This window comes from Podarcis filfolensis, assembly GCF_964270895.1.
Source record: "Podarcis filfolensis genome assembly, chromosome: 13".
Classification (NCBI taxonomy): Eukaryota; Metazoa; Chordata; class Lepidosauria; order Squamata; family Lacertidae; genus Podarcis; species Podarcis filfolensis.
Window position 1 is genome coordinate 38,919,220 of NC_139615.1, and position 22,952 is coordinate 38,942,171.

At 46.2% G+C, this 22,952-nt stretch overlaps 1 protein-coding gene across 6 annotated transcripts in view; it reads right to left on the minus strand.

The window, feature by feature from the left end:
- NSF (N-ethylmaleimide sensitive factor, vesicle fusing ATPase) overlaps positions 1-22,952 on the minus strand; it is a 109,960-nt gene that overhangs the window by 16,740 nt on the left and 70,268 nt on the right. For all 6 annotated transcript variants that reach the window (XM_083582864.1, XM_083582865.1, XM_083582868.1 and 3 more), the window contains exons 9-17: positions 20,967-21,166; positions 18,151-18,316; positions 14,186-14,260; positions 12,425-12,612; positions 9,281-9,376; positions 8,997-9,153; positions 6,960-7,093; positions 4,672-4,738; positions 2,054-2,133 (exon numbers count right to left, since the gene is read on the minus strand). In XM_083582864.1, coding sequence (XP_083438990.1) covers positions 2,054-2,133; positions 4,672-4,738; positions 6,960-7,093; positions 8,997-9,153; positions 9,281-9,376; positions 12,425-12,612; positions 14,186-14,260; positions 18,151-18,316; positions 20,967-21,166 — 1,163 coding nt within the window. The remainder of the gene's footprint in view (positions 1-2,053; positions 2,134-4,671; positions 4,739-6,959; positions 7,094-8,996; positions 9,154-9,280; positions 9,377-12,424; positions 12,613-14,185; positions 14,261-18,150; positions 18,317-20,966; positions 21,167-22,952) is intronic.

The following is a 22,952-nucleotide window of genomic DNA, read 5'->3' on the forward strand; positions in this document are numbered from 1 at the left end:
ACAATTTACGTTCTCATCCTGAGGTAAAGTTCTCAATCCGAGGTACTACTTCCGGGCTAGTGGAGTCTGTAAGCCGAATTGTTTGTAACCTGAGGTGTTTGTAACCCGAGGTACCACTGTATTCCTAATGAGTTCTGTGGGAGCAACAAAGCGGTTTCTGGAAGGAAAAGAATCTGATTTCATCCCTGTGAGAGAAGTGTGTTGGGGGGGGGGAGGGATTTATAGGAAGCTGTAAGGCAGACAGGCTGCATGACTGGCAAGCAACATGGAATAATAAAACCCAGCCGCTGCATACAGAACCGTCTCACATCTCTTGGTACGTGGATCGTGGAAGCAGTCACGCCACAAACTAGGCTTTTTTTTTTATTCAGCTGGTTTCAGCTGCTTACCGAACAAAAATACCGCATGGAAACCTCCACACGGGAGCTTCACCAATGACGTGTGGGGAGGTGCCTGGACAAGTGTGCCACCGTGTGGAATAATATACACTTAGTTATCTGTCACACCACTACCTCAAGCCTTCCCTTCAAGGGGCTCAGAAGTGCCTACGTGGGGTTATCCCCATGGTCTCAAGAGCAGTAACCCCAGAGCTTAATGGGAAATAGCCTGGTCAAGGTCAAGCAATTAATGCAAATATGGCCGTTCCTGCTCCAATTGGGTTCCTCTTGCACAAACACCTTTCTGCCTGAAAGATGCAAAGGTGAAGAGGCCGCCTGATGTCTTTGGTAAGTTCACACACACACACACACACAAACACCCTGCAGGAATCAGCCTTAGGGAATCCAAATTCTGTAGGTTTGCTGGCAACGTAATACAGTGGTATCTCGGGTTACAGACGCTTCAGGTTACAGACACTTCAGGTTACAGACTCCGCTAACCCAGAAATAGTACCTCGGGTTAAGAACTTTGCTTCAGGATGAGAACAGAAATCGTGTGGTGGCAGCATGGTGGCAGCAGGAGGCCCCATTAGCTAAAGTGGTACCTCAGGTTAAGAACAGTTTCGGGTTAAGAACGGACCTCCAGAACGAATTAAGTTCTTAACCCGAGGTACCACTGTAATAATAATACAGTCATACCTTGGGTTAAAGACACTTCAGGTTGCGTTTTTCGGGTTACGGACTGCCGAAATCCAGAAGTACCGGAATGGGTTACTTTCGAGCTTCGGCGGCTGCACATGCGCAGAAGCGCTAAATCCGCTTTGCGCATGCGCAGAAGCGCCGAATCACAACCCTTGCGTGTGCAGACGCGCCGCTGCGGGTTGCAGATGCTGTGGGTTGAGAACGTGCATCCCGCACGGATCACATTTGCAACCCGAGCGTCCACTGTAATAAGCAAATCAGACTTTGCTCTAGAAACTTTGAGTAGCTTACAATCCACGAGGAAGGGCTGTATTCACTGTGATTTGGCAGCTTTGTGGTAGTAAAGGTAAAGGGATCGACTGAGAATTCGACTGAGATCTATGAGGGAAGTCCCACTTCCTGCAGAAGACTTAATAATAATAATAATTTATACTCCTCCCATCTGGCTGGGGTTCCCCAGCCACTCTGGGTGGCTCACAACAGAACATTAAAAGCACAATAAAACATCAAACATTAAAAACTTCCCTAAACGGGGCTGCCTTCAAATGTCTTTTAAATGTAAGACAGTTGCTTATTGCCTTGACATCTGATGGGAGGGCGTTCCACAGGGTGGGTGCCACTACTGAGAAGGCCCTCTGTCTGGTTCTCTGTAACCTCACTTCTCGCAGTGAGGGAACCGCCAGAAGGCCCTTGGAGCTGGACCTCAGTGTCTGGGCTGAACAATGGGGGTGGAGACGCTCTTTCAGGTATACTGGGCCGAGGCCGTTTAAGGCTTTAAAGTCAGAAAGACCTGCCCACCCAGCCCGGGAAGGTTTCCCTCAGACTGCATGGCCCTCCTGTGCTCAAGGAGAGAAACACATGGGCCACCTCAGCAGAATGTATCAAAACTGATAGGCATTTGTGAAAGGCCCATTGAATGAGTGCCCAACACAGTTTGCAAACATTCCACTTTGCTGCGAGAAAGGGAGACTTACTTGAGGGGGTGCTTTCTTCAGCAACACCAGAAGAGCCTGTAACACCAGGTTGGAGAAGCGGGGGCCAATTGGAACGTAATCTGAAAGAGGAAAGGGGACAAGGTGACTCGCTGAGCTCCAACCAAGTTCAGTTGTGGCTCTGTTTCAAATGTTGGTGTCTGGGTCGGTGCTGCTAAGCGCCATACACTCTTTTCAGGTCTGGGTGGGACGTAAGGCAAGCATTCGGCTTCTATGCTGTCCCCCAACTCTGGGTAGTCCAAAGGGAAGGGGCTGTGGAGACAGAAGCAGAGCTGGAAAAACTTGCAGTCCTCCTGATGTTGTTGGACATAAGGAGGGCCACAGGTTTCCTTCTGCATGTAATGTAGAGGGAAGAGAGGGGCAGATGGGGCTCATCAACCTGGGAAGGCAGTCCACCGAGGAGAAGAACACACACTCTCTCTCTCTCTATATATATATATAAATTTTAAAGGTAAAGGGACCCCTGACCATTAGGTCCAGTCGTGACCGACTCTGGGGTTGCGGTGCTCATCTCGCTTTATTGGCAGAGGGCGAAGGCGTACAGCTTCTGGGTCATGTGGCCAGCATGACTAAGCCGCTTCTGGCAAACCAGAGCAGCACACGGAAACGCCGTTTACCTTCCCGCTGGAGCGGTACCTATTTATATACTTGCACTTTGACATGCTTTCGAACTGCTAGGTTGGCAGGAGCAGGGACCAAGAAATGGGAGCTCACCCTGTCACGGGAATTTGAACCGCCAACCTTCTGATCAGCAAGTCCTAGGCTCTGTGGTTTAACCCATGGCGCCACCCACCACCAAAACACAAACAGTGAAATCCCCCAGGCGGCTGATACATTGGGCATACAATATTCAATAATATACATATTCGATAACATTCAATAATAACATAATCAAATTAACCATATGTACACTTCTATATACCTTAACACTCCTCCCTCCACAAGGTTTATTTAACTTTTAACATTTTAACTGCCCCAAATTATTCAAACCTACTCAAATAATCCAATATCTTCTCAAACCAATCCTCCTCTTTCTCACTGACCTTAAACCCTTTCATTCTATGTTATCTTCACAGTTAAGTAGAGAACTCTGATCCTAATCCTCTGCTGCCTTTGTTTGGGCTAAGAAAAGGCTAAAGAATAAACCAGCACTTCCCAAACTTGGGTCTCCAGGTCTTTTTCGGACTACAATTCCCATCATCCCTGACCACTGGTCCTGCTGGCTAGAGATGATGGGAGTTGTAGTCCAAAAAACAACAGCAGCTGGAGAGCCATGTTTGGGAAACACTGGAGTAAACCCTACACAAATCCAGAGTGGGGTCCCTAAGATGGTTGGATGGCACGTTCCGGAAACTTCTGCAACCAAGCTGGTGCCAAACGTATTGCCCTGCTTTCCTTTGGACCACATTGTCGAGGCCGAGTGAGGGCGTCTTGTCATCTGGGCAGCCTGGGATCCCCATAAAAACTGCTGAGGCTTGCGCCCTGGGAAGGTCACATGGGTGCTGTTAAGGCAGCGGTTTGACTTCGCCCCTGGAGGTGCACTCCATCATTTCTCGAGACGGATGGATGCCAACGACAACACTCTCCATTAGTGCCGACCAGTATAGCTGCCAGTCACAGATGATGGGAGTGCAAAACTCTATGGAGGGCTACTGGTTCTCTAGCCCTGCTATAAAGGATTCCATGTCAGATTTGACTACTGTAATTCCAGGCTTGACTACTGTAATTCGCTCTACGCGGGGCTGCCCTTGAAGCTGTCCTAGAAACTCCAGCAGGTGAGGAAAACCGCAGCGAGGCTCCTCATGGGGTCTCTGCCATGGGAGCATATTCACCCAGTGCTTTTCCAGCTGCACTGGCTCCCGGTGGAGTACAGGGTCAGATTTAAGGTGCTGGTTTTGACATTTAAAGCCCTTCACGGCCTAGGACCCTCGTACCTATGGGACCGCCTCTCCTGGTATGCCCCACGGAGGACCTTAAGGTCCATATGTAGCAACACCCTAGAGGTCCCGGGCCTTAAGAAAGTTAGATTAGCCTCAACCAGAGCCAGGGCCTTTTCAACTCTGGCTCCAGCCTGGTGGAACGCTCTGTCTCATGAGACCAGGGCCCTGTGGGATCTGATTTCTTTCCGCAAGGCCTGTAAGACAGAGTTGTTCCACCTGGCCTTTGGCTTAGAATCAGTTTGATTCCCTCCCCCTCATTCTTTTTCCTTTCTCCTCCTGTGAAGAGGCTGCATCCTAATGTTTTAATGTTGTATTTTAATCTTTTTAAATTGTATTTTAATCAACTTGATTTTATTATTGGTTGTTAGCCGCCCTGAGCCCGGTCTTGGCTGGGGAGGGCGGGGTATAAATAAAAATTTATTATTATTATTATTATTTGCCCAAGCAAATAAGAGACTGGCTCTTGTCTATGCACAGAGGGCCTTCAACGTTCTTCCCTGGTCTTCGCTTCAGCCTGCCCTCAACAACCACCTACTTGAGTCAGGTTCAGGTGCTCCAGTAACAAGAGCCCTAGGATTGGGGAAAAGGCTACAGAAAGGAAGATCTTGCCTCAAAAAATGCCTCATGCAAGACCCCCTCACAGTCTTCCACTTCTCTCACCTAGGAGTCTTTCAATGTCGTCCACCACAACGCAGCTGAGTTGAGACTTGTAAGCATCGTCAAAGATCTGTTTTTCGGAAAGCGAAAAGTTAAAATTTTTACCTCTTAGCTACAATGACTGTACTTTAAAGGGGCGGGGGGAGAGACCCATGAAGGGAAGAAATTAAATCCTTAGTTGCGAACACATGATTTGATTTATTTATTTGCTTTGAAGGAGCAGACAAAAGCCAAATGCACCGTTGGCGTCCACACAAAACACAGCGTATTCTAAGGCTGTGAAAAAAAAAATTCTTAGAATGCGAGACAAATTCCAGGAGCAACAACTTGGCAATGGTTGCTGTCCCTGAACAGGCACAGTCAAGCCTGAAGAACAGGTGTTTTGAAGTCATTTTCTAAAAACACGGAGATTAATGAAGAAATATCATGCACATTATATATTGCCAGCAATTTTGCTCCCCTCCTCTGGAGAGGTTGTTAGATGTTTGGAATTCTTGAAAGGAAATGCCCCCATTTTTCGGAAAAACCAAGCCGCCTCTCTGCTTGTCCGTATTCAGTTCTTTCAAACTACCTCCCCCCCAGTGCAGATCTTGGTGAAAAGCAATTAAAAAGCAACAATTTCCCCACATTTGGAAAGCCGTATAATTAACTGTGGCTCAGATGTCTCTGGGGAATATGCGCTTTCTAGAGATGGAATAATATTTAGGATTCTAAAGTCAATCTTTTCTTTGCCCTATGTATTCATCCCATTAGGGGATGCTTGCTTCATCTTACTCTCTTTCTGTGAAGGTTTTACATAGATGCAGACAGACTGCATTTATTTCCTTCTTAAGACACGGAAATGGAAGGTATCTTCCTTTTGATTTACTGCATTTTTAAATTCTTTGTTTGTTCAATTCAACCGAGCCATCGGTTAATATGATCTGGCTTAATATCTATTCTTGACAAAGCCACTTCCGCCTTAGAAAGGTGTGGTCAGCCCTGCGCGATTGGGGGGTTTCCCACCTGCGCCACTGCGCAGGCAACCAAGCCGATTGCTCTGGGGGGGTGGCCTGCTTGATTTAAGCAGGACGCAGCGGGAATCTCACACCTTTCCGCGCTTCCAGCTGCTCCGGTTTTCCCACCCTCCCGCCCTTTAGGTTATTTCATCCCTTGACCTTGCTATGGAATCCAGATGGTCGCCATTGAGGGGCCTGGTAGGACTTTTTCCACTTGGCAAATTGGCTCCGCCACTTGGTTTTCACCTAAAAAGCTAAAGGTAAAGGGACCCCTGACCATTAGGTCCAGTCTTGGCCGACTCTGGGGTTGCGGCGCTCATCTCGCTTTATTGGCCGAGGGAGCCGGCATACAGCTTCTGGGTCATGTGGCCAGCATGACTAAGCCGCTTCTGGCGAACCAGAGCAGCGCACGGAAACGCCGTTTACCTTCCCGCCGGAGCGGTACCTATTTATCTACTTACACTTTGATGTGCTTTCAAAGTGCTAGGTTGGCAGGAGCAGGGATTGAGCAACGGGAGCTCACCCCGTCGTGGGGATTCGAACTGCTGACCTTCTGATCGGCAAGTCTGTGGTTTAACCCACAGCACCACCCCATGTAGCAAATTGTCACAACTTTGTAAGGTTTGGCGGTTAGGCATTGGAATATTGCTGGAGAAGAGAGATAGGGAGGTAGCGCTATCACCTCCTCCACACATTGAAGGGTATTCCGTTAAAGCAGTGTTTCTCAACCCGTGGGTCCCCAGATGTTGTTGGACTACAACTCCCATCATTCCTAGCCAGCATGACCAGTGGTCAGGGATGATGGGAGTTGTAGTCCAACAACATCTGTGGACCCACAGGTTGAGAACCGTTGCGTTAAAGGATTCTGGGGGAATGGCCCTGTCCGAAGCCTGGGGAGGCTAGGGCCTAGGGCATGACCCCTATTGGTGACCCCGGCGGAGCTCCTAGTTAATGTGCATCAGCAGGACTCCCCCTACTGGTGGTTAACCCTTCACGGACTCCGTGCAGACAGGCGGGAGTCAGATATAGTCGGTTAGGTCCAATGCCTAAGCCAATACCACTCACAATCTGTAACCAATAAAGTTGTGGCCTTTTTTAGCCCATTAACCTAAAATACTGGTGTCAAGTATCTTTATTCAACCTCGTGGGGGGTCGGGACCTTGCCACGCAACTTTCTATAGTTTGCGGCATCATTTTATAAATTTGAAAGTAGCACAGGACATAGACGGAGTAGACACAATGCCCGTGACATCAGACAAAAAATGTGGCGTGGAAGGAATTCGCAAAATATACCTTCTTCATTGCCTGGCATTTGGCAGTTTCTGAAAAACCGATCATCTTATCGGGAGAGCAGATCTTGATAAATGGGAAGTTAGATTCTTCTGCAATCTTTGCAGCCAAGGCCGTCTTTCCGCTGTGTGGGGGACCTGTAAGGATCACAGGACAGACAGAACTGAGTAAGAGGTAACAGCAAATTCAGAAAGGCTCAAGGAAAAATAAAAGATGCATGTCCGAATGAAAAGATGCCCATTCGTTTCCATGGTTTGTTTATTTTTTACTGTTTTGTCATGGATCTAGAACAGGGGTCAGCAAACTTTTTCAGCAGGGGGCCGGTCCACTATCCCTCAGACCTTGTGGGGGGCCGGACTATATATATATTTTTGGTGGGGGGGGATGAATGAATTCCTATGCCTCATAAATAACCCAGAGATGCATTTTAAATAAAATCACACATGCTACTCATGTAAAAACACCAGGCAGGCCCCACAAATAACCCAGAGATGCATTTTAAATAAAAGGGCACATATTCATGAAAAAACATGCTGATTCCCAGACCGTCTGTGGGCAGGATTTAGAAGGCGATTGGGCCGGATCCGGCCCCCGGGCCTTAATTTGCCTACCCATGATCTAGAATATTGCATAGCCTGAATTGCAACTCAAATTATTCTGATCAGGTGCCCATTGAGCAGTGTTGCAGTTCTGAATGTGCAGTTCTGAGCGGCCTTGAAGATGGGTACTCACAGCAGAGCAAGGATTCTGCTCTGCGTGCCTCACATCCCATTGGCCAAAGAAACATGGCAATGGTGTTCAGAACTAAGAATGGTTTGCACTAACCATCGTTAAGCAACCAATCTACAGTTGGTGCCCTCAAATGCACAAAAGGCAAATCATAGTTCAGAGCTACACCCAGACTCATGAATTCAAGGTTGTAGGAGTCTGTGGCAGTGGAGCAATGGCTTTATTTGAAGCCATACATCCCACTAAACCATAGCTAGTCCGAATCACGGTTTGCAAATCATTTCAAACCATAGTTTCCAATTTTGGTTTGCTGGCTGATTACATACCACATCCTGTCAACTGAAATCACATCAATCAGCTTCCTTAACATGGTCTGACGTGTTGTCTGACTTGAGCCATGGCGAGTTATCAGTGAGGGAATCAGTGACAGAACAGTGCTCATTGATTCCCTGAAAACATGAGTCTTCTTTTTACACCAGGAAAAAGATTGAAGATTCCAGTACTTTTCCCATCCAAATTACAGGAGTTCTCAAGTGCTAGAAAGTACTTAAGTCAAGCAATTTTGCTGTAATGGCTGTAGGAGTGCACAGCATGTAGCCCATAATGAGCCCCGCCAGACCATTTGGACGACCCACCTTTCGCAGGCGTGATGAAGCTTCAAGCTGCCCAACACTCTGTGAAACTTTAAGTCCGAACAGGAAGTGAGGAGGACTCAGGAGCACACTCTAAATTTGCTCCCGGCTTTTCCTTTGCGGGCAAAATACAGCACTTTTTGAATTGGACGACTTTTTCTCTTTCCTTGCATGGCTTAGTTTGGCTTGTAAAGGAAGAACTGGGAGCACACTTAAACTGTGTTCCCAATTCGTCCCGTGCAGCTAGCCAGGCTTGCAAAGAAAGAATCTTGCCCCGGCTTGAATGTTCAGTTAAAGGTAAAGGGACCCCTGACAGTTAGGTCCAGTCACGGACGACTCTGGGGTTGCAGCGCTCATCTCGCTTTATTGGCCGAGGGAGCTGGCGTACAGCTTCCGGGTCATGCGGCCAGCATGACTAAGCTGCTTCTGGCGAACCAGAGCAGCACATGGAAACGCTGTTTACCTTTCCACCGGAGTGGTACCTATTTATCTACTTGCACTTTGATGTGCTTTTGAACTGCTAGGTGGGCAGGAGCAGGGACCGAACAACGGGAGCTCACCCCGTCACGGGGATCGAACCGCCAACCTTCTAATCAGCAAGCCCTAGGCTCTGTGGTTTAACCCACAGGTTCTCCAGTCCTAATCTGTCTGAGAAGACAATGTTGAGAGGGAAACCTACCTTCCAAAAGGACGCTGACCAACGGGGTACGGTCACTGTTTTTGGCCTGCTGAACAAGAAGCTCTCCGTCATCCAGCACCCGAGTGACAGGGTCACCCCATTTCATGATCCCATTCATGATGTAGCTTGCATAATCCTCCTGATTGGTCCCAAATGCCTGCAGGTTGAAGAAAAGGAGATGATGCAAAATCAGGACGTCATTGTCGGTTCATTCCAGCCTGCCTCTGGTCTTCCACAGAGGGGAGCAACACGAAAGTCTGCGGGATTAAAAGGGGTTCACTCACCGGCTTGATGTCATTCTCCAGAGAAGTTAAGAAGTCTACCCTTGTCACCTGCAGGCTCTCTGCCTTCTCCATGTCGACTTCCACTTTGGTGGTGGCCTGATCGCAAGAGGAGATGGCATGTTAGTGAGACAGCCAGCAGGAATCAGAGACTACTGATGTATGCGACAACAGCCGCACGGATGTTACTAGCCCAGAAATGGAAAGAAGACACAATCCTGGCCAGGTAGGAATGGCAAACCAAGTTGATGGACTATGCTGAAGTGGCAAAATTAACTAGAAAGCTCAGGACCCAAGAGGACAAGAACTTCAAAAAAGAATGGGAAAAATTTATAATTTACTTAGGAGATCATTGTAAGCAGATGGAAACGTTAGCAGGATTTTAAACTCACTGGTAAGGTAACAAAGACTATGGATAACTCGGATGGATAAAATATGTGGATAATGGATTGATGCGCAGGTGTAAATGCTGACATTAGGACCCATGGAGGGGATGAGGGGGGGGAAGTCTGGAGATTTGGGGGAATCTCTTTATATGGAGCTATAATGGTATTTGTTACAAATTTGTATTTGTAAAACTGAATAAAAAATATTTCCCAAAAGAGAGAGAGAGCCAGCTGGAGGCATGTATTCACAGAGAAAGCTGCTGAGGTCATGAGGCGAGGCTCTTTGGAAGCCCTGCAAAAATCTAAAGAGCCTCAGCTTCCGTCGAAACAGAAGGGGGAAATGTGTTTAGACCTTTCTGAGGATAAAAAGCAGCTTGGGAGAAGAATTGCACGAGTCTTTCCCCTTTTCTTCCCATCTCTCTTTGCATCCTACCCAATCATATTTTGCTGATCCCCTCTAATGATGAGAACCAGTCAAGATGGCTGCTTTGAATTATCAGCCTGAGCTCTATGGTCTTCCAGGTATTGCTGGACTGCAACTCCCATAATCCCCTGGTCCTTTGCTATGCTGGCTGGGGCTGAAACGGGTTCTGTCCAACAGCATCTGAAGGTGCACATGTTCCCCATTCCTGGCCTTCTTTTCTGTGTTGCTCTTACACAACAGGGGCATTTGTGTACAGCAGCCTTTCTCAACCTGTGGGTCCCGAGAGGTTGTTGAACTACAACTCCCATCACCCCTAGCTAGCAAGGCCAGAGCTCAAGGATGATGGGAGTTGTAGTCCAACAACATCTGGGGACCCACAGGTTGAGAACCGCTGGTGTACAGTCTTCATGTGGTTCCTGTTGAGGATGTGAGCAGGTCGGCAAACCTGCAGAGGGTAACTACCATATTTTTCGCTCTATAAGGCGCACCAGGCCATAAGACGCACCTAGTTTTTGGAGAAGGAAAACAAGGAAAAAAATATTCTGAATCCCAGAAGCCAGAACAGCAAGAGGGATTGCTGCGCAACGAAAGCAGCGATCCCTTTTGCTGTTCTGGCTTCTGGGATAGCTGCGCAGCCTGCATTTGCTCCATAAGATGCACACACATTTCCCCTTACTTTTTAGGAGGGAAAAAGTGAGTCTTATAGAGCAAAAAATACGGTAGCTTGGTAATGCAAATTCGAAGGGCTTTTTTTGGGGGGGCGGTTTTGAGATGTTAGTGGAGCCAAGGGTCTGGACCCCATCGCCACCAAATCTTTAGGGTGCCTTTTCAAGCCACAGCACTCTTCCCCCTCTTGAAATCACTGCACAACATTAAAACATTTACACCAACGCCTGCCTGTTCCAGGGTGCATTCCTGGCCCTACACCTGTGGCAAGCTAACAAAAAAAATAATATAAGCATTTCAACACTCTTCAATAGCAAACCCTTATTTTGCATGTTCCAGCTAATCTCTAACCTTCTCACTCTGACATTTCGCAGCCTGCATCACTCATTTCCTATTAAAGGCACAGTGACCTTTACAACTTAAAAAAAGGGGGGGCAGGGGGAAGAAACAAACACCAACTACATCCCATCTTGAAATCTCAGCTCCGGGAGCTGAACAGCAACACAGGCACACGACACATATGCTTAGCTTTTCTGAACAACTGTGCACAGAAAGAGGCCTCAGATCTATAGGTTCAGTACATGCAAGAAGCAACGAGTCTTCTGTTGAAAGCTTAAGTTGTATCTCACGTAATCTTAGTCCCTCCTTAGAGCTGCAGAGAAGAAGTGTGTGACAATGTCTTATGAAAGTTCAGACACCAATAGTGGGATGGGGAAGGGTTCCCAGTACAGTCATACTTTGGTTGATGAGCAGAATGTGTTCCGGGAGTCCATTTGATGTTTGGCTTCCGAAAATGTTCAAAAACCGAAACATTTGGCAACTAAGCTGTTCGTCAACCAAGTTACGACTGTATTCAGTGACTGGAGAGGTGCAAACCAACTCCCCACCTCCGAATCCTTCCCCTTGATTACTTTCTCATTCTTTCTTACTTTAATCTTTCTGTTACTTTTCCTTTTTTTGCTCTGCTCTTTGCTTTGTTTTGCTTTTGTTGTCCCCTAAAAAGGTAAAAGGTAAAGGACCCCAGACAGTTAAGTCCAGTTGCAGACGACTCTGGGGTTGCAGCGCTCATCTTGCTTTACAGGCCAAGGGAGCCGGCGTTTGTCCGCAGACAGTTTTTCCGGGTCATATGACTAAGCTGCTTCTGGTGAACCAGAGCAGCACACAGAAACGCCGTTTACCTCCCCGCCAGAGCGGTACCTATTTATCTACTTGCACTTTTGGGCGTGCTTTCGAACTACTAGGTTGGCAGGATCTGGGACCGAGCAATGGGAGCTCACCCCATCGCAGGGATTCAAACTGCTGACCTTCTGATCGGCAAGCCCAAAGGGCTCAGTGGTTTAGACCACAGCGCCACCAGCGTCCCTACTTGTTGTCCCCTACTCTGGGTTAATGAGGAGACTGTGCACAGTTGAAGGTGACAGCTGGCTGGTGAAGGACCCTGTGTGAGAGGCTGGGAAGGGAAGATCTCCCAGGGTGGGAGGCTGGGAGTAGAAAGGGAAGCTCTGGGTTGAGATCTGAGAAGGTCCACCTCTTTTTCTTTAACCGAGGCAGGGGAGATGTTCAGAAGCATTATTGAATGATGGTGGAGGAGGAGGAGGAGGAGAAGGAGGAAAGCAACAGAAGATCCATCTTGGATTTATAGCCAATGCCATCTGAAGGGAAGAAGCAAACCTTAATGTGTCTGTTCATAGCAGTGGATTGTGCTGCACGGACCAGACCCTCAAGCTCAGCACCACTGAAGTTCTTGGTTTCCACAGCCAGCTCCGAAATGTCAACATCTGAGGCCAACAGCTGATGGGTCCGCATCCTTGAGGTGTGGATGTTAAGAATCTGCATCCGGCCCTTTTCATCCGGCAAACCTAAACGAGATCATCAACACTGTGAATTATTTGCGTTGGAAAACAACGCTCCGTTCCACGGCCGCAATACTAGGTGCTGCAACGCAATAAGCCATCCTTCTCCAAAACCCAGGGCTCTGATGGGCTTCTTGGGAGAGAAGAAAGGAAGTCACGTGTTACTCTAGCTTCATCTAGAATGAAAAGGGTCATTCAGAGGGCGCTGATGGGACATCAGATTGGTGGATTTCAGACATATGTGTTACAGATAGGTAGCCGTGTTGGTCTGCCATAGTCAAAACAAAAAAATTTTTTTCCTTCCAGTAGCACCTTAAAGACCAACTAAGTTAGTTCTTGGTATGAGCTTTCGTGTGCATGCACACTTCTTCAGATACACTGAAACAGAAGTTGCCAGATCCTTCTATATAGTGAGAAGGGGGGAGGGGTATTACTCAGAAGGGTGGTGGGAATGGGTGATTGGCAGATAGCTGTGATGAGCCTGTTGACGACTCTTAACGACTGCAGTAGGTCTTACAGGAAAAAGACATATGCGTGTGAGCCTTGGCAATTCTCAAGCTTGTGTGCTCACTCTCCTTGTAATTTGTGAACCACTATTTTTTTACTACCTAGACTGTAAGGTTACCTTCTGAGGCCCTTCTGTGGGTGACCCCACTAAATGAATTAAGGATGCAATAAGGAAAATGGGTCTTATTTACACATGTGGTGGAACTGTGTGGAAATTCAAGAATTTTGGAATAATGTATATGAATAATTTAAAAAATTATTTAAAATAACATTTTTTAAAAAGACCAGAAATATTTCTTATAAGTATATTGCCAACTGAAATAGGAAAATTGAAAATACCATTGTTCATGTATGGGGTAATGGCGGCCAGAACTTTAGTGGCAAGAAACTGGAAAAATACTAAAACACCTAATATAGCAGACTGGCAAACATTAATGGTAGAATACTTGCAGCTAGCAAAGGTGACAGGAAGAGTTAGAGGCCAAACAAAACAAAAAGTCCACAAGGAATGGAGAATATTTGAAGAATATTTGAAGAACCATGGTATAAAGGGTAATCTCCTGCCAGACCTAGACTGAGCCTTGTAGTATATAAAGGTAATTGACAATTGACATAGAAATATGATAAAAAATAGAAGAAATAAGTAACTGCGGTAAAAGTGTATTTAACAGATAACGTACAATGAGAATGTTTGGAAGTCTTTTTTAAAACCTACTTTTTCTTCTTCTTCATTTTATTTATTTATTTATTTATTTATTTATTCATTCATTCATAGAGATGACATAAATAAATGAACTAACCTCAGTTAAATCCATGACACCCAGACTTGGAGAAACTGTGGCTTGTTTAAACTATGGTTAGCAAGAACAAGCCAGGATTTAAAACCACAAAAGCTTACAGACTCCTCCTCTGGCATTCAGAAAGCAGAGGGGAAGGGCCAGCAAAAACATGGCGAGAATGATAACTCCTATGTACTCATTTTGCAAGTCTGCTCAAATCGAACAACCTTTCAGTTCTTTTTCTGGTTCACACCGTCAGCCTGTGGCCACGAGCATTCCCTCGACTTACTTACCAATCTCCATTTTCACCTCCAGTCTTCCAGGTCGCAGGAGAGCCTCATCTATCAGGTCCGGCCTGTTGGTCATTCCTATGTATCAGACAGAAGCCATTAGCAAAGCATCAAGAGCACCTTCAATAGCTTGAGCCCAGGAACCACTGTCACCCTTTGGTCCCTCTTTGCAGAGTTCTCATTTCCCCAAGGACAAATGGGGATGTGCAATGGTTCCTTATCCCCATTTAGAACTCACCCCTTCGAGAGGATGAGGCAGGAGCCATTTCAAACATTACAGCTGAGGTTGCTTTGCTCACACATTGTGTGTGTGTGTTTGGGGGTGTCTATCTATTGATATTGACCATAAAGAAGGCTGATCGCTGAAGAATGGATGTTTTTGAATTATGGTGCTGGAGGAGACTCTTGAGAGTCCCATGGACTGCAAGAAGATCAAACCTCTCCATTCTGAAGGAAATCAGCCCTGAGTGCTCACTGGAAGGACAGATCCTGAAGCTGAGGCTCCAATACTTTGGCCACCTCATGAGAAGAGAAGACTCCCTGGAAAAGACCCTGGTGTTGGGAAAGATGGAGGGCACAAGGAGAAGGGGACGACAGAGGATGAGATGGTTGGACGGTGTTCTCGAGGCTACCAGCATGAGTTTGACCAAACTGCGGGAGGCAGTGGAAGACAGAAGTGCCTGGCATGCTCTGGTCCATGGGGTCACGAAGAGTCGGACACGACTAAACAACAAACAACAACAACATCTATTGATCAGAATGGTGTGAGCCAGCAAGCTCACAGGGCTAAATTGCAGCACATCCAACAATACAGTCGTACCACGGCTTCCAAATGCCTTGGGAGTCAAACGTTCTGGCTCCCGAATGATTGAAAACCGGAAGTGAGTGTTCTGGTTTATGAACGTTCTTTTGGAAGCCGAATGTCCGATGGGGCTTCCGTGACTTCCGATGGGTTGCAGGAGCTTCCTGGAGCCAATCGGAAGCCACACTTTGGTTTTTGAACATTTCAGAAGTCGAACAGACTTCTGGAACGGATTCCGTTCGTCTTCCAAGGTACGACTGTACAGTGGAACCTCGGTTTTCTAACGTAATCCGTTCTGGAAGTCCGTTTGAATTCCGAAACATTCGAAAACCGAGGATCAAAGGGAGGTCAGCAAGTTCAATGGGGGAAATTGAGAAACGTGTCTCAGAAGCCCGTTTGACTTCCGAGGCACGTTCAAAAACAGAAGAATTCACTTTGGGTTTCCGAAACATTCAACAGCTGAGATGTTCAAAAACCGAGGTTTGACTGTACCTAAGATTCCAAAAGATGCTCTGGAGATGTTTAAGCACTGCCAGCTGCCAGCTGATGTTTGACTGCTTACACAAATACCCACACACGTAAGCTGCACACAGTAACATGCAGATCACTCCTTGGGTAGCCTTTCAGGGTTAAGAAGTAAAGGCTTTTCTTTACTTCTTTGAACAGACAAGGCGAGGGAAACTAGCTGTTTCACCCCTTACGTTTTTAGTGCATCTAAGACTTAGCCCATTATTTATCGTTTTGTCCATTCTATGACTCTCCCAGAGCAAAGTGTCTTTCCCACCATGTGTCTCAATGCATGGGGAGATCAATGCATTATATACAGCAGGCTTCCTCAACCTCGGCCCTCCAGATGTTTTGAGACTACAATTCCCATCATCCCTGACCACTGCTCCTGCTAGCTAGGGATCATGGGAGTTGTAGGCCAAGAACATCTGGAGGGCCGGGTCTGAGGAAGCCTGATATACAGCATATGAACTTTTAGACGAGTAAGACCGTATATTTTGTCAAGATGAATTATTTGCTGCTGTGGCCACGATAAAAATGCGAGGAAGTACCTTGGAAAAAGTGCCCGTGGGCCGTATACACTTAAAAATGTAAACTGTGAGCAGGGAAATACGCAATATACAGGTAGACTCAGCAGCTACATCCATTTGTTAAACACAGACTCAGGGGCAAGCCTGTCTATATTTTATTCATTTATTTCTAAGCTCTTCTGCTTCCCTTGCTATTAGACAGTGAGGTTGTTGTGTGTTTGGAAGTACTGCTGCAACCTATTTTTAGCCCACAGGAAGGAACAAGGTATAAATATTAAGCAATAATGATGCGTCAAACACCATCTTACTGAGAAGTTTAGGTAGTATTCAAATTTATCCTTCCCTCTTCCCCACCCTCTACTTGGTTTGCTTCCTGCTCTGCTGAATTTACAATCAGAGCACAGCCCTGTCTTGTTTATGTTGCTCTCCTGTTTCTTGCAAAAGGGTTTTTATTTCAGCGTTTTAATTTTTATCCTATACGATGCCAAGAGATTTTATTTTACGAGGCGTCTCATAAAACAGAAATACAAACCAAGGTGCCAGGTACAATTATGGTGCTATAAAGATAATAATAATAAATACTAACGTTATAATAATGTGAAATTGGTACTATAGAAATAAGAATAAGCATTCTTCTCTTGCAAAACAGGCATTATTCAAGCAATCTTCAAACTGAACCATCTAGTATTTGTACAAATCCTTCCCCACAGCTCAGCAAAGGGGCAAGGCAGAGCAGAAATGCAGAAATGTTGTGAGAATATTATGCGAAGAGACGCTTTCAAGAGCAAACACGAGCCAGGAGTGGGCAAGATATTCAGCATTGAGGAACTCGAATATTATGAGCCCTGGGGTTGCAGCTACCTTGTTTAATACCATGAGCTTAGCTTCAGGTACAGACTACATTGTTATCCGGAACATTTTTTGGATGGGGTGGGCTCATGTTTCAGTAATAGTTCTGCCACTGAAAAATCCCAATAATCTTCAGAAATGCGTTAACAATAGAAATTTTAATGAAAATTGGCAGAGAAACTGAGGGAAGTCAAAAATTGATGAATGTGTGATTAAATATGAGCTGATTGTATAAAAATGTTTGGAAAATGAATAAAAATTATATATATAAACAAGAAAAATCCCAATAATCAGAAAGGTGAAAAAAAACACAACTCGGGCATTTAAACGCAGCACGTTTTGATACTGAACAGTTTACCTCAGAAGTCAAACAGAATCCATTCTGGAAGTCCGTTCAACTTCCAAAACGTTTGGAAACCAAGGCGCGGTGTCCGATTGGTTGTAGGAAGCTCCTGCAGCCAATCGGAACCCACAACGGATGTTTGTGTTCCAAAGAACATTTGCAAACCGGAACACTCACTTCCGGGGTTTGCGGCATTCGGGAGCCAACACGTTTGACTCGCAAGGCGTTCGCGAACCAAAGTATGACTGTATTTTGAAAGTAGCAGGCCTTTTCAGAGACAGCATCCTGTTTTGTGGATCTCCCCTTCCAGAGAAGCCACCAGGAAACCTCTTGATGTTTTTTTGATGGCTCCCGAAAACATTTATTACAGAAGGTAGATCAAGGTTTTAGCTGAAAGCTGTTTTAATCTCACTGTGTTTTTTGGACCGGTTTTATCACTTTTAATGGCTTCTAAGCACTTTACAGCTATCAAATCAACTATCAAATCCATCCATAATTAAAACACACAACAAACCAACTGCACCAGAAGATGAAAACATTCACTGTTACAATGTACAATAAAACCATATATGGCTTTACATTGATTTTTCTGTTATTTATATAATTCAAAAGTTTTAAAAACTGGCCAGCATTTTCCTCATCTACCGCAAGAACTGTAAAACCTAGGGAATGGAATAATCCATTTAGGAATGAAATCATTCTTAAAACTGAATGTAAATATCAGCCAATCTCTACCCATCCAAAGCAAAGCTTGGCTAAAATCCAATTTAACTGCTTGCCCGAGGCCACCTTCTTGTGTATTTCAGATATCCTAAAATCTGAAGATTAAGACATTCGAACAACAAATGGTGCCCAACACAAACCCTGCAGAGTCTACGCCCGACATGAAACTACAGCAGAGTCCCCCACCCCAAAACAGAACAAATAGCTTTCATACCAATGACCAAGATGTTGTTTAGCTGCTCAACCCCATCGATTTTTGACAGCAGCTGGTTCACAACCGTGTCATGGACGCCGGTGCTGCCCGCCATGCTCCCGCGTTGCTTGCATATGGCATCGATTTCATCAAAGATGATGATGTGGACACCGCTGTTTGCACCAAGCTAGTGAGGAAGAAAAACAGAAGCGTGCCAGAGATCATGGACCCCAAAAGGGCTGCTCCTCCTTTTTCCTTTCTAATAATAATAATAATACAGTGGTACCTCGGGTTACATATGCTTCAGGTCACAGACTCCACTAACCCAGAAATAGTACATTGGGTTAAGAACTTTGCTTCAGGATGAGAACAGAAATCGTGCTCCAGCGGCGCAGCAGCAGCAGGAGGCCCCGTTAGCTAAAGTGGTGCTTCAGGTTAAGAACAGTTTCAGGTTAAGTATGGACCTCCAGAATGAATTAAGTACTTAACCAGAGGTACCACTGTACCTTTATTGTCATTGTACAATGAAATTAAACGAGCCTCCCCCCCCCAAAAAAAAAACCTCAGTCTCTTATCAAACAACACACCACCTCGCAAGTCAATTTTGTTATGTTATTTTTCGTTCAACAGCCTAACAGCCCATGGATAGAAGCTATTTTTTAGCCTGTTGGTACGGCTTATTATACTTCTGTATCTCCTGCCCTAGGGTAGAAGATTAAAAAGGTGATGGCCGGGGTGTGAGTCATCCCTGAGAATTTTTCTCGCTCTCCAAAGGCAACGATCCCTTGCGATATCATCTAGCGGACCCAACGGACAGCCCATGCTATCATGTGCTATATTCACCACCCTCTGTAGAGACTTTCTGTCTGTGGCTGTCAGGCCAGCATACCACACTGTGATACAATATGAAAGGACACTTTCTATTGTGGACTGGTAGAAGGAGTTCATCAGTTGTTGTTGAACATTATTCTTTCGCAAGACCCTGAGGAAATGGAGTCTCTGTTGGGCCTTTCTGACCACCTGAGTTGTGTTGATTTTCCAAGTGAAGTAATCACTAAGGTAAACTCCCAGGAATTTAAAGGAGGAGACTCTCTCCACACAACACCCCCCCCATATACAACAGGGCAGGTTCCCCTCTCTTCCCCCGGAAGTCCAACACCATCTCCTTTGTCTTACTAATATTTAGGTGCAAGTTATTCTCTAAGCACCATGTAGATACTTTTTGAACATCCCCCCTTAACGGGATGAGCTTCGGGGGCTGGGGGGAACTAACTTCAACGCAATAGGCCCATATCCAGGAATGCAAGAGCTTGTGCAAGCTAAGCACAACACATACTGGACACCACAGCATTATAATAGTAAGCATTATACGTGTCCAGAGGAGGGCAACCAAAATGGTCAAAGGCCTGGAAACGATGCCTTATAGGAACGGCTAAGGGGGCTGGGCATGTTTAGCCTGGAGAAGAGGAGGTTAAGGGGTGATATGATAGCCATGTTCAAATATATAAAAGGACGTCACATAGAGGAGGGAGAAAGGTTGTTTTCTGCTGCTCCAGAGAAGCGGACACGGAGCAATGGATCCAAACTACAAGAAAGAAGATTCCACCTAAACATTAGGAAGAACTTCCTGACAGTAAGAGCTGTTCGACAGTGGAATTTGCTGCCAAGGAGTGTGGTGGAGTCTCCTTCTTTGGAGGTCTTTAAGCAGAGGCTTGACAACCATATGTCAGGAGTGCTCTGATGGTGTTTCCTGCTTGGCAGGGGGTTGGACTCGATGGCCCTTGTGGTCTCTTCCAACTCTATGATTCTATAAAGTTTATTTACTTTTACAATTTGTTAGGGGCTGGACTGAGGAGAAATGGTGGTCACTCCCCCTTCGCCTGAACCTTCCCGAGAACAGGAGGACAGTATAGATTTAGAACAGTGGTTTGCAGAAGGACGCAGTTCAGAGGCTGCAGAGGGGAGAAGCTGAGAAATATTGGGAGAGGAACAGCGAAAGGAAGAAGCACTGGGGGAAAGACAGCTGACAATGTCTTTGGAAAGCATTCCTGAGCACCCCTCTCCCAGGACTAGGCGGGCATTGAGAGTAGTAGAACAGAAAACTCAGAGGCAGAAAGCTCAGATCAGCCGGTGCAGGGATGACGTAGAATAGGAGAGACTGGGGGTGGGGGAGGGACTTTACTCGGAGGAACGCCATTATTTAATAGAGACTGCATTCCTTCTTCTCTGTGAATACAGAATAAATTACACGGTAAGAACTCTTCTTTTTTATCTGCTTTTTGGCTGCCATCAGGGAAGGGATCAAATTCCCTGAAGCCTGACATTTACACCCTGCCTATCTTCAGTCACCAAACCCAAACGGGGTATGTGTTTGTGATTCCCAGGTGTGTTCCAGGGAGCCAGTGTGGCGTAGTGGTTAAGAGTGGTGGACTCGTAATCTGGTGAACCGGGTTCGCGTCCCCGCTCCTCCACATGTAGCTGCTGGGTGACCTTGGGCTAGTCACACTTCTCTCTGAAGTCTCTCAGCCTCACTCACCTCACAGAGTGTTTGTTGTGGGGGAGGAAGGGAAAGGAGATTGTTAGCCGCTTTGAGACTCCTTCGGGTAGTTATACAGCGGGATATCAAATCCAAACTACTTCTCCTCCTCTCCTCTTCCATCACCCAGCCAAGCACTGACCAGATCAAGACCTGCTTGCCTTCAACTAGAAGGTGACCTCAGATGCCTTCAGACCATACGCTGGACCACCTCTGCCTCCTAATGAGGCCCCTGAGATAGAATCTTCATCCACCTGCATCTTATTCTTCCATTTTTATATTTTTTTTAAAGGCGACTTACCCTCCTCTGTTCTTCTTCTGCATCTGCGAAGAGCTTGCGAATGTTGGCCTCCGACTCCCCGACATATTTGTTGAGGATTTCCGGCCCGTTCACTATTTTGGGCTCTCTGGCATTCAGCATCTTGCCAATCTGCCTGGCCATAAGGGTCTTGCCACAGCCAGGGGGACCAAACAACAGGATGCCTTTGACGTGCTTGCAGCCTGGAAAGAAAGAAAAAAGGGGCAGCTCATCATGAAGTCAAAACAAAGGTTCTTTCCTGGTTGGAGGTAACCAAAAGAAAATGACACGTTCTACAAGGGACTGTTCGAAAAGGGTGATTGACAGAAAATACAGCAGCTGAGTCAGTAACTGGTGCCCATATCAAATCTTTGCAGCGTTTACAGAACTATACAAGATACCTGGGGAAGATGAGGCTCATCCAGCTGAGAATGTAGCTCATCTCATGGGAGATGGGAGATATGGGATTGAGGGGGCAACTCCCATCTCTTGCGGGGGTGCAGTTAGTGCCAGCACCGTCCGTTAAGAGTTTGGGTGTAATCTTCGATACCTCCCTCTCTATGGAGGCGCAGATTACAGCTATAACAAAGGCAGCATTTTTTCATCTCCGCCAAGCTAAGCAGTTGGCCCCTTATCTCTCTCGCCCTGACCTAGCCACTGTGATCCATGCGACGGTCACCTCCAGACTGGATTATTGTAACTCGCTCTACATGGGGCTGCCCTTGAGACTGACCCAGAAACTCCAGCGGGTGCAGAATGCCGCGGCGAGACTCCTTATGGGGTCTTCGCTGCGAGATCACATTCATCCGGTACTATATCAGCTGCACTGGCTCCCGGTGGAGTACAGGATCAGGTTTAAGGTGCTGGTTTTAACCTTTAAAGCCCTATACGGCCTAGGACCCTACGGGACCGCCTCTCCTGGTATGCCCCACAAAGAAACCTACGGTCCGCAAATAAAAACATCCTGAAGGTCCCAGGCCTCAGAGAGGTTAGGCTGGCCTCAACTAGAGCCAGGGCCTTCTCGGCTGCGGCTCCAGTCTGGTGGAACGCTCTGTCACAAGAGACTAGGGCCCTGCGGGACCTGACATCTTTCCGCAGGGCCTGCAAGACAGAGTTGTTCCACCAGGCCTTTGGTCAGGGCGCAGCCTGACTCCCTCCTCTGGCAACCTGCACAGAGTTTTGCTTAATGGTTGCCATCAACTTGATTTTAATTAATTTTTATAATGAAATATTTTTAGAATGTTGGTTTATTTGATTGTTGATTATTTGATTGTTGTTAGCCGCCCTGAGCCCGGCTTCGGCTGGGGAGGGCGGGATATAAATAAAATTTTTTTTTATTATTATTATTATTATTATTATTATTATTATTATTATCTAAGAAAAGGACAACTCTGATCCTAAACCTCCACTGCCTTGCAGGACATCTTTGGGAGAAGACGAGGATCAGGAGTAAACCCTACACAAATCTGGAGTAGAGCCCATAAAATGGCTGGATGGCACCTTGTACGCCTCCTTCCAGCAACTCCTGCATCCAAGCTGGTGCCAAGCGTATTGCTCTGCTTTCCTTTGGACCATATCAGTGAGGCTGAGAGGGAGGTCTTGTTGTCTGGGCAGCCCAGGACCTCCAGACACCCTGCCCAGGCTTGCACCCTGAAGAGGTCATTTCAGTGCTGATAATGCAAGAGTTTAACTTCACCCCCAGAAGCACACCCCGTGGTTTCTTTTTTTAAAAAAAGTTTTTATTAACTATTTCAACATAACAAATTATCAAAACATATCACATTCGTTATTTTCCCCCCTTCAAACCCTCCCCCCCGAGACTTCCCTCAGCTCCTGTCTCTGATTTCTCAGCACGTATTATTCTCTGCATGTTATAAAATTATACATATCCTTACATTATCTATTTACCGTGTTATCAACTAATAAATCTGTGTATGTTTATTCAAGACCTGCCAAGGAGTCCAATTCATTTTGTTGTCTTTTTAGATA